General features: G+C 36.5%; 1 protein-coding gene and 1 non-coding gene across 2 annotated transcripts in view; one reads left to right on the forward strand and one right to left on the reverse strand.

The window, feature by feature from the left end:
- Nucleotides 1-2,989: 2,989 nt before the first annotated feature.
- The window catches only part of Ocln (occludin), a 40,088-nt gene continuing 30,580 nt past the window's right edge, over nt 2,990-12,497 (reverse strand). Inside the window, exons 6-8 of the mRNA XM_027951620.2 lie at nt 11,965-12,136; nt 4,999-5,040; nt 2,990-3,692 (exon numbers count right to left, since the gene is read on the reverse strand). Coding sequence (XP_027807421.2) covers nt 3,591-3,692; nt 4,999-5,040; nt 11,965-12,136 — 316 coding nt within the window. The 3' untranslated portion in view covers nt 2,990-3,590. The remainder of the gene's footprint in view (nt 3,693-4,998; nt 5,041-11,964; nt 12,137-12,497) is intronic.
- On the forward strand, nt 7,733-7,839 carry LOC114105259 (U6 spliceosomal RNA). Its single transcript, XR_003584980.2, has one exon. It is a non-coding gene; the product is annotated as a U6 spliceosomal RNA (small nuclear RNA).

Genomic DNA, 12,497 nt, shown 5'->3' on the forward strand with positions numbered 1-12,497 from the left:
ACAGCCTTGGTTCCATCATGGGGCAGTTGCTCCTGCTTAGTAAGGGCAATCTCATCAAGGGGTGATCTGCTCAGCGGTGGCATTGCTTGGAGGTACTTTTGGTTCCTTGTCATAAAGATGCTTATCCATCAAACCTGTTCTTAGAATCCAAAGTAAATACCAAAGAGTGGCTCAGAAAGACAAAAAAGTTGGAGGCAAATGGAGGCAGAGATGGACAAAATGGAGTATGTCAGTGACTGAGTCCTTCTTCAGTGGCAGCTAAAATCATGAAGGGGTGGAGGACTAAGAGCATTGTAAGAATTCAGGAGAGGCCAGGATGGCTTTGACCAATTCAGTATGGCAGTGCAGCTCATGATAAGTGGAAAGACTGGATGTTATATTAAAAAAAAAAAAAATCCTGATCATGATCAATAAAAGTCATTGATCATAACTCCAAAGTTTTTAGCTGAAAGGGTGTAGTTGCAATTGCTGAGGCGCCATGAGTAAGATCAGTTCAGTTTTGGACAAATTGTTTGAGATATATACTGATACATATGGAGTTACTAGAATTTCTCACACTTGAGAAATGGAGAGGCAAGGCAACCTCCAAAGGATCAGAAAAGAGCCAGGGACTAAGGGAGAAATAGCAGAAAGGAACCTCATGAGCAATGATCTCTTTCCTTCTCTTATCAGCATATTCAATCCTTTGTCTTTATTGTTTTGTTGGTACCCAAATCTTCCTGGTCTGCATTCTACCTCCCTCAAAATCATAAGACAGGTTTCCTACATTGTAGTAGAAAGACCACAGCTGGATTTTAAATTACCTATATGCAAAATGATGATAGCTACAGGGTTTGGTGGCAACTCCAATGTCATTTCCTCTGGAATGACAAGGTCTTATTGTTCAGTTTTTATGTTGTCTCACATTAACAAAGTTTTAAAGGGGGAGAAAGGGAAACTAGCATTGCTGAGTGCTACTCTCCATTTCCATATTTACTTTTAGACAAGGATATATTACCTTTAAAATTAGGTCATTACAAATATCTTTTACAGATTCAAAAACCTGAAGAACAGGATGGTTAAGTAATTCATCCAAGGACCTACTTGAGTAACTGCTGAAGGACAAAGCCAAGAATAGAACAGATGCTTTGCAGGCAACAAATGAGAAACTTTATGGAATACCCTTCTACATTTTGTTGCTGTCATATAAAAACATCCTGGCCATGTAGCTATATCACTTTTCTAACTACAAAGGGACATAATAATTTACTGATACAATATTTTCTGAAAGCTTCCCTAATTATTCAAGCATTTTACTCATTTCTTTTCAATAGAAAAAATGTTAACAATATAAAATAAGGGATTACGTACTTCTACATCTATTTTTCCTTTCACCCAAGAGGTGGTATAGAGCGCCAGGCACACTGGCACATGCCTGTAGTAATCCCAACAACTCAGGAGGCTGAGGCAAGAGGACTGAAAGTTCGAGGACAAAAAAAGAAAAAGCAAGTGTGAGGACAGCTTTGGCAACTTAATGAGACCCAGTCTCAGAATTAAAAATTTTAAAGGTAGGGATGGAAGGGGGGAGTGAGAGTGGTGTAGTGTAGTAGAATCACGAACACCCAGGAGATCAAGTATGTTTTCTGATTGTTCCAGCTGAGCCTTTGAAAAAATCCAGATTGGAGACACTTCCATCCTGATGCCTAAGCAGGGAGAATGCCTGGGTGAGAAACCCTAGTCCCAACTGATGCCAGAGCCCCTGGATCCATGATCCACAGTCTTCTGATCCTGGCTTCCTGAAGTGATCTTTATTGCTACGTACTGCATTTCAACAATTATTTTCTTATTTTATTTCAAAGTCCAATTTTATGGCACAATTTTACAATCCTTCCTATTTCATTTTCTGTGTTCAGTGGAAAAGTTGTTCTATGAGAACACTGGCAAACTTGCCTTCACAAACAAGGTAAAATGATTTCCAAGAACATAATTAAATGTTTAACAAAAATCAGTGAAGGTGGGTTAGTGATATAGCTCAGTGATAGAGTGCTTGCCTTGCATGCTTGAGGCTAGGGGTTCAATCCCCAGTCCGAACAAATAAAAAGAAAAAAAAAATCAGTGAATGTGCTCATGCTCATTTCCATTTGATGTGAATCTAAAAACTTTGGAAATGCCTTTTGTATAATATAGAAACATATTACGTAGCATATAGAAAGATAAGAATTTCTTCAATTTGAAGAAGTGAAACAGTGTTCCATGAAAACATTATTTAAAAGTTTATCTTTAGAAACTAATGCAAAATTGTACACAGAAAATTATAAACTTCAATGCCTGAATTGCATACTAAAGATTATTCAATTGTCAGAAAAACAATCAAAACTGGGATAAACACAATCAACTTGGTTAGCATAGTATTAGGAACTAATTTTACTTCTAATAAGAATTTGAAGTTTTTAAAGAAGTCATGAGATTTAAAGGAACGGTTTGAAATAATTTGATGTTTTATGGAATAGCAGTCTATTTCCAGACACATTAGCCTTCTTACAGCCAAAGGATTGGGAAATTGCCAACAAGCACAGCACACAAAATAGTTTAAAACAAGGGACAACTCCTGAGTGTAGTTTTCCACAGCCTAATATTAACCATACTAATGACATCAAACTGTGTATTACAAAAAGAGAACACCAGGTTTAATACCTTATGAAATATGTACAGAAGTTGAACATTCCTGTATGATATAATTCAAGTCATAATTCAATTATGAATGTAATGGGACATTCTGATATAGTGAAAAAGGTCTAGTTGATTACCAAAAAATGCATGTAAACCATAAAAGATAAAAACTATTTAAAAACACAAAATTCTAAACACTAGGTTTAAGCTTTCATTTTTAAAAGGTGTATATATATATATATATATACACACACACACACACACACATATATATTTACAATCTTTAAATTTCATACATTTGTTAATTTTACATGATCTTAATTAACAGGTGACAAAAAGCAACAAAAAAACCCTTTTAATCATTTTTATAACAGAAAAAAATCAATAGGGAGGTTGGCAGAATGTAGTATACACAGTAGCTAAAATTCCAAGGGCAGGGACTTTATTATTAATGGAGTCATAAAATAGACATAACCAAAAGCATATGCTAGTACACAAGCAGTCTCACTTCAGAGACTTCATTGCAGGGACCCAGTTTTCTTATTTAAAAATAAATGATTATAAATAATAATTATCTAAAGCATTGTTGGGAAGATTAGATGCTTTCTTGGGTGTGAAAATTCACAGCACAGTTCATACCAGGACCTTCCTTTAAGGTTTAAAAACCTCAAACAGCATTATTTTGTTCTTAATACGAGAACCAGTGTTTAAACTATAAAATCCTTAATAGGAGTGTTCAGCCCAGTTGATTAACAAAAGTTATTTATAAATGCTTCAATACTGATGATATGAAACTGATGATATTAAAGCTACCAAAACTTTGTAATGAACACCGAGTTTGGCTTCCTAGATAAGAGTCCAAAATCATTTGCCTTCTGAGAACATTTCAGAGATATCAGATAGATATTCCTTAATTTCTCCAGCACTGTGGCATCTGCCTTCTAAGTTTTCCGTCTATCATAGTCTCCAACCATCTTCTTGATGTGTGACAATTTACTCTTCAACTGTTTGCAGTAATTTCTCTTTCTTTTGTAATCTGCAGACTAAAAGGGAGGAAAAATGAATCACATGAATTCAACACAATTAAAACAGGTCTGCTGAGAAGGCAGAGGTGAACAAAGGGAATATTAGTCATAAAGAATTGCTGAGTGTTAAATGAATATATTTAAAGTGTCTGGTGGTACTGCCAACCACATAGGCGGCTGATTCACTTTACTCAATTTTATGTTCTAACCTGGATTTCACAAAGCATACGCTCACTTCTAAAAATTCATTAAATCACCAAGACGACTTATTGGCCTTTTTTTCTATCAGGTCATCTACAAAAATTAGTGAAATAAGAAACTGGCATTATCGAACAGGGGATAAGAGAAGTTTACTACATACTGTTTTAAAACTCTTATTTAAAATCATGATGCTTCATAATTCACAAAAATTTTAAAGTAAAATCTTAAAAATGTCAATGATTGATAATACCAAGTGTTAGCAAGGACACAGAACAACGGGGGCTGCATTGCTCAGAGGGAATATAAATGGCACAACTATCCTGGAAAGCTGTTTGACAGTGTTTACTAAGGCTAGATACACACATGCCTTCTACTGCATGCCCAATGACTCTGATTTCACTTCTGAGTTTGTACCTATTAAATGTTTGCACATTTACAAAAATATTTCATACTGCCTTATTTGTAAAAGTCAAAAATCGGGAACTCAAATGTTGATTAGCAATAGAGTAGATGAATAAATTGTGTGTATGGTTTTTTTGCCATGCTGGGGATAGAACCTTGGGCTTCATGCATATTGAGTTTCATCCTAAGTCCAAGTTGTGTTTTAATCATTAAACACACAGCATAGCAATAAAAATAAATGAACCAGAACTACATGCCAAAATATGAAAGGAACTTGTAAACATCGTAAAAGGAATCCCCCACACAAAATACATACTGTATGATTCTATTTATATAAAGTTCAAGATATCAGGGAAAAAAGATGGGGTGGGGGTTGCCAGGTCACAAGGAAATGTATTTCTTGATTTGGATGCCAGTGCATTGGAGTGCAGTCACTTTATGAAAATTTACCAAGTTGTATACTTTGATTTCAACACTTTGTCTGTATACTTAAAAAAAAAAAAAGTTTTCAGAAAATCAGTATGGACTGTAGCAGCAAACAACTGAAATTAAAGTTCCAACTGCTGAGTTATAGTATTCCTATCAAAATTACAAGGCTTTTTCTCAATAACCAGTGCATGCGTAAGAAGGTATTCTTAGTCATCCTAAAGGTTAAATAAATAAATAAATAAAAACATAGAAAAGATTTTCCTGAAAGAATCTTACAATTCAGGATACTTACTCCCTTAACTTGCTTCAGTCTATTGTATTCATCAGCAGCAGCCTATTAATGAGAAACACAAGGCAATGTGTTTAGTGGGGCATTTCTCTTTGAAGAATAACATTCCTGATGTCGCACTTTGGAGCTAAAAAGACCAGTTTATGATAAGAATATAAGGAATTAATGAAGCTTTACAGCTTTTAAAAATTTACCAAGTTATAGTCAGCAGGAAGGTATCTAGTGACAACATATGGTAGGTGGCAGTACTGGGGATTGAACCTAGGGATGCTCTACCACTGAGCAACACCCCTTGCCCTATTTTTAAAATTTAAGACAGGGCATCAGTAAGGCTGGCCTCCAACTTATGATCCTCCTGCCTCAGCTCCCAAGTAGCTGAGATTACAGGTGTGCACCACCGTGCCCAGCTGAAGAAACGTTTCTGATATTATTTTCACGTGCATTCCATTCATATGGGCAGGTAATAATTTGTTCTGAAGCTTCTCATCTTTCCCCCCATGCCAGGCCACCCACATGCAACACTGACATCAGAAAAGTCTTCTGAATTGTAATGCAGATCTGATCTGGTTATATCCCACTATGAAACTGGTCTGAGATTCCCATAAACTTTACTCATCTAATTTCCCAGTTTGGTGTCCACCATTAGCAACTCCTTTTAAAAAAAAAAAAAAAAAATTAGGCAGGCTAATGCATCAATATTTCTACCATGTTTTCCTTATGGACATCTAATCCTGCATTGCACCCACTGTACACCATTCCCTTCTATCCGTTTTTTGTTTTCCAGTACATAGAACACTTTACCACTAAGCTACATCTCAAGCCCTTTTTAAATTTTATTTTGAGACAAGTTCTTGCTAACTTGCACTCCTCCTCCCTCAGCCTCCCAAGTTGCTGGAAGCACAGACATACATCTCTGTGCCCAGCTCTATCTAGAAATTTCTTTTTTGGAGGGGCAGGGTGTTAGGGATTGAACCCGGGGCACCTTACCACCAAGCTACATCCCAAGTCCTTTTCCCTTTTCTTTCTTTTCTTCCTTCAAGATTGGCCTTGCTAAGTTGCTGAGGTTGACCTTGAACTTGTATTCCTCCTGCCTCAGCCTCCCAAGTCACTGAGATTACATATATGTGCCATAGGTATGTGCCTCGCTAGAAAATTTGTGACAGACACAGCTCAGTGATGCTTCCTCTATAACTCACTAGGCCTTTAGTTGACTTTATTCTCTGAGCACTTAAATGTGCTTTCTATACATAACGTAAATACAGCAGTTACAATAATTTATTTACATGTCAGTTTTTCTCTTAGTATATAAATTCTTTGGTGAGGAGGGAAGACATGCATTTTGACTTTATAATCTCAGCACTTCCACATCAACAAAGATTCAAAAAGTGACCAATAAATGTTAACTGAGAAAGGTTTATCACAATACCATATAGAAACCACAAAACAGACAAATCAAGCTATAAAAGCAAATACTTCAAAACGGAAAAGCAGATGGCCTTAATTGAAAAACTGCAAAGAATATTTAATAAAATAAATATGAGGGCTGGGGATGTGGCTCAAGCGGTATCGCGCTCGCCTGGCATGCGTGCGGCCCGGGTTCGATCCTCAGCACCACATACAAACAAAGATGTTGTGTCTGCCGAGAACTAAAAAATAAATATTAAAAAAAAAAAAAAATTCTCTCTCTCTCTCCCACTCTCTCTTTAAAAAAAATAAAAATAAATAAATATGAAATTCCAATAAAAATATAAAGTGATGAGAAAGTATTTAATTAGTAATACCTAAGACACAAGGTAGTTAATTTTTCAGGCACTAGAGAGATGTGGGTCAACTGAGCCCCCTAGTGCATTACTAGGGGAATGCAGTTGGTATAATTCTAGAGGACAGTTTTATAGTGAAAGTTAAAATGCAGATACCCTATTGTTCACCCATTCCACATTCTGGCATTTGTTTTAACTAGACAGCAGACAAGAATGCAAAACTGGAGAAGATCACCTGTGCCTTCCAGGGTGGAAGAGACATACTGAATGTCTATCTGCAGAGGATTACTTTTTCTTTTTTGTATGAAGGATTGAACCCAGCGGCAGTCAACCTCTAAGCCACATCCCACCCCTTTTTATTTAGTTAGTTATTTTGAGAAAAGGCTGGCTTTGAACTTGCAATCCTCGTGCCTTAGCTTCCCAAGCTGCAGGGATTACAGGCGTGCACCACTGTGGTGGCTGCTGTGGATTACTCTTAAGTAAATTATGGCACAACCTTAAAATTGAAAATTGTGTAGCTATTTTTACAGGTAAAAAATTTAAAAGTAGTTTTTGGTTTTTTTTTTTCTGTAGATGGACACAATACCTTTATATTATTTATTTATGTAGTGCTGAGGATCAAACCCAGTACCCCATGCATGCAAGGCAAGTTCTCTCTATCACTGAATCACAACCCAAGCCCTAAAAAGTAGATCTTTATGAGCCCAGAAAACCAATCACAATAATCTCAAAAAATAAACTAAGAAATACACACACATTTGAGAACAAATCTAACCAAGGAGGTCAAAGACCTCTACAATGAAAACTACAGAACCCTGAAGAAAGAAATTGAAGAAAGCCTTAGAAGATACCTCCCATGTTCATTGAAAGACAGAATTAATATTGTCAAAATGGCCATACTACCAAAAGTTTTATATAGATTCAATGCAATCCCCATCAAAATACCAATGACAGTCTTCACAGAATTAGAAAAAACAGTGCTCGCTTCAGCAGCACATATACTAAAACTAGAGTGAGACAGAGAAGATTAGGATGGTCCCTGCATAAGGATGACACACAAATTTGTAAAGCATTCCATATTTTAAGAAAAAAGAAAGACACTAGAAAAAACAGTTCTAAAATTCATTTGGAAGACCCAGAACAGCCAAAGCAAATCTAAGCAAGAAGAGCAATGCTAGAGGCAACAGCACAGTATTGCCACCAAAACAGACAAGATCACTGGGATAGAACAGAAAACACAGAGATAAATCCACATAGATACAGTTTTCTGATCATTAACAAAGGTACCAAAAATATAGACTGGAGAAAAGATAGCCTTTTAAATAAATATGCTGGAAAAATAGGATATCTATATGCAGAAGAAGGAAACTTGATCTCCATCTCTCATCCTGCACAAAAGCCATCTCAAAGTGGACCTAGGAATTAGAATAGAAGCTCTGCAACTGTTAGAAGAAAATGTAGGCTCAACTCCTCCATGTTGGCATAGGCATCAAGTTCCTTAACAAGACTCCTAAGGCATAAGAAATAAAACCAAGAATAAGTAGGATGGCATCAAATTAAAAAGCTTCTGCACAGCAAAGGAAACTAGAGTATGAAGAGAAAGCCTACAGAATGGGAGAAGATCTTTGTCATCTGTTCCTCAGGGAATTAATATCCAGAATATATAAGGAACTCAGAAAACTTAACACACATGCAAAAGGATAACCCAATCAATAAAAGGGCAAAAGAACTACACAGACACTTCTCAAAAGAAGATATACAAATGACCAACAAATATATGAAAAAATGGTCAACTTCTCTAGCAATTTGGGAAATACAAATCAAAACTACATTGAGCCAGGTGCAGTGGCCCATGTGGTTCTGGAGGCTGAGGCAGAAGGACCGGAAGTTCAAAGCCAGCCTCAACAACTTAGCAAGGTCCTAAGCAACTTAGTGAGATCCTGTTTCAAAATAAAATGGGCTGAGGATGTGGCTCAATGGTTAAATGCCTCTGGGTTCAATCCCTGGTACCAAAAAAAAAAAAAAAACCCTACATTGAGACTTTATCTTCAGTCAGAATGGCAATTATCTAGAATACAAATAATAATAAATGATGGCCAGGATGTGAAGGAAAAGGTGCACTCATGCATTGTTGGTAGGACTGCCAATTATGCCACTCTGGAAATCAGAATAAGAGTCTTCAAAAAACTGGAAATGAATCACCATAAGATCCAGCTATCCCACTCTTTGGTAGTTATCCGAAAGATCTAAAAATCAGCATACTACAATGATAAAGCCACTTCAATGTTTATAGTAGCACAATTCACAAAGGCCAAGTTATGAAACCAACCTAGGTGTCCATCAACAGATGAACAGGTAAAGAAAATGCAGTATATATACACAATGGAGTTTCTCACCTATAAAGAATGAAATTATGGAATTTGCTGGTAAATGGATGGAACTGGAGAAATCATGGCAAGTGAAATAAACCATACGCAGAAACTCCAGGGTCAAATCTTTTGTCTTATGTGGAAGCTAGAGCAAAATAAGGGCTGAAAGGGTCCCAGATGACCCTTTCTGATCCCCCAAAGATGGAGAACTAAGTCTCCCCACCACACTTCCATGGGGGGCCAGATTATAAGGTGAAAAGCACACTATTTTTTTTTCCCCTGAATCTCAGGTATTAGACAGGAAGAAAAAGACAAAGCCCTCAACTATCACTAGCTGCTTATCAGGAGAGCTGGGTTTGGGTCTAACTCTGCCACTTGCTTGCTGTGTGACTTGAGACAAGTCACTTAACCTCTTTGGGTCTTGGCAAGAAAGCAGACAAAATAAACTTCACAGTGTGCCTTTTGAAAAAAAAAAAAAAGAAAAGAAAAAAAAATGTGGGGGTGGAATCCCATGAATATAGAAGAGATCAGTGGAGTAGAGGTAGGGGATTGAGAGAGAGAGAGGAGGGATGGGAAAAGGGAGGAACTGTGGAATGAAATGAACAAACCTATTCTATGTCCATAAACAAATATACCACAATGAATTTCACCTTTATGTATATCTATAAAGCACTAATTAAAACCCAAAAAGTAGAAGACAACCAGTAAAGTAAAAGAAGGAGAAAAGGGAGAGGGAGGAGGGTAGGGAAAGGGGAAGTACTGGGGACTGAATCAGAGAAAATTATATTCCATGCTTACATAATTATGTCAAAATGAACCCAGATTATGTATAACTATAATGCACTAATAAAAAATATGAAAGGAAAAAGTAGATTTAAACAATAACCACAAACTTTTTTTTTTCTTTTTCTGGTATGGGGACTGAATGCAGAGACATTGTACCACTGAGCCACACCCCTAGCCCTCCCCATTTTTTTTTTTTTTAATTTTGAGATAGGGTCTTGCTAAGTTGACAAGACTGGCCTTGAACTTGTGATCCTTCTGTTCAGTTTCCAGAGTCACTACAAACTATTGCTCAGCAAAAGCAAGAAATAAGCAATGCTAGAATATATTTTTTAAGAAGGACAAGATGGGGCTGCGGGTGTAACATACTTGATTAGTATGCATGAGACCCTGGGTTCTACCCTTAGTATAAGAGGAGAGGGGAGGGGCCACAAGGATAAACAATATCCAAGAGTCATAGGAAGCAATTGAAAGAGTTCTCAGTGGTTAAAACTGAAAAAATTTAACCACAAAATAAATTCTATTAGATCATAACTCAAAGTATGAAAAAAATACTCATGAATCCACACTTACATCAATGATAAAATTAACAAATAGATGGGAGACAGACTAATCTCTTTAAAGAGTGACATATCTATATAAATTTCAGTATCCATACAAAATGCCATATAGACAGCTTAAAAAGAAAAAAATAAGCTCAGTGTGGTGGCACACACCTGTAATTCTAGCTAATAGGGAAGCTGAGGCAGAAGGATTAAAAGTTCAAGGCCATGGGCTGGGGATGTGGCTCAAGCGGTAGCTCGCTTGCCTGGCATGCGTGCGGCCCGGGTTCGATCCTCAGCACCACATACATACAAAGATGTTGTGTCCGCCGAAAACTAAAAAATAAATATTAAAAAAAAATTCATATTCTCTCTCTCTCTCTCTCTCTCTCTCCTACCTCTCTTTAAAAAAAAAAAAAAAAAAAAAAAAAAAAAAAAAGTTCAAGGCCAGCCTGGGCCACATAAAGAGATCCTGTCTCAAAATAAAAATGGCTGGGGGTATAGCTCAGTGGTAGACTGCCCCTAAGTTCAATCCTCTGGGATGGAGAAAGAAAGAAGGAAGGCAAGCAAGAAGACAGGCAGGCAGGCAAGAAGAAGGGAAGGGTGGGAAGGAAGGAAAAAAGAGACAAAAAGAAATTAACTTTATATGGACCAACACTACCTTAACTGGGTGATCAAGGGAAAAATAGTTCATTATTTTACTCTTGAGTAAGAAAGGAGGAAAGATAAAAGATGATTCTGTACTAGAGACTATATGTGCCTACATCAGTCCCTCATAAGGAGGATATGCTAACAACTAGTATTGTGGTGACAAGAATTTTTTGGAGATAGGATTTAAAGTGATATATTTTTCTATATACATTTCTGTATTAAATTTGGGGGTCTTTGTTTGCTTGTGGTACTGAGGATTAATCTCTAGACCTCACACAAGTATTCTATCACTGAACTATATCCCAGTCATTTACTTTTTATTTCAAGATGGGGTCTCACTAAGAAACCAAGGAGCCTTGAATTTGTGATCTTTCTGCCTCAGCCTCCTAAGTAGGTGTGATCACAGGCATGCACCACCATGCCTAGCTCTATATTTTTTTTTAATATTTATTTTTTAGTTGTAGTTGGACACAATACCTTTATTTTATTTATTTTTATGTGGTGTTGAGAATTGAACCCAGGGCCTCACACGTGCTAGGCAAGCACTCTACCTCTGAGACACAACTCCAGCCCTCTGTATTGAGTTTTTTACAGAAAGCATACATTATGTTTACAAGTAGAAAAAAATAATCTAGCTATTTTCTTTTAAATAGAAAGGAGTAGAGGTACATATAATATGATTTTATAATTCTTAGTACAATCAACAATTTGGAAAAACTGTCATCCAAAACTCATTTCAACTATGAAATTGTGTTTTAGCAAAAAAATAAAAAAATTTTATCAACTTTAGCATAAAGGATGCTATTTCTCCATAGATTAGAAATCAAATTCTATGCAATATATAAATATCAGGTTTGAATTTACCATGTACTCTTCACTTTCTTCTCTATAGTCATCCAATTCTTTATCTAGACGAGAGAGTTCTCTATTGACCTCGTCAAGTTCTGCTTGTAAGCTCTTGTATTCCTGCAGGCCAGTGTCAAAATTTCGCTTGTAGAGTTGTCTTTGTTGATCTGAAGTGATAGGTGGATATTCCCTAAGAATTAAGAGAGAAAATGACTACATATTTATCCTTAGCAGACGTAAGATCAGTATCCTTCAAAGACAATAAAGCCAGTAGACTATAGAGAATGACCTTCCCTTGTTTACTTTTTTTTTTTTTAATGCGGGGGACGGAGATGGGATACAATATCTTCCATTAAGAATGATGTTACTTTTTGGGCTGGAGCTCTGGCTCAGCAGTAGTGCACTTGCCTGGCATGTGTGAGGCACTGAGTTCGATTCTCAGCACCACATATAAATACATAAATAAAGGTCTGTCAACAACTAAAAAACAAAAAAAAAAAAAATTAAAAAGAATGATGTTACTTTTTATATTACTGCTTGTGGTTTTTCTC

This window comes from Marmota flaviventris, chromosome 5, assembly GCF_047511675.1.
Source record: "Marmota flaviventris isolate mMarFla1 chromosome 5, mMarFla1.hap1, whole genome shotgun sequence".
Classification (NCBI taxonomy): domain Eukaryota; kingdom Metazoa; phylum Chordata; class Mammalia; order Rodentia; family Sciuridae; genus Marmota; species Marmota flaviventris.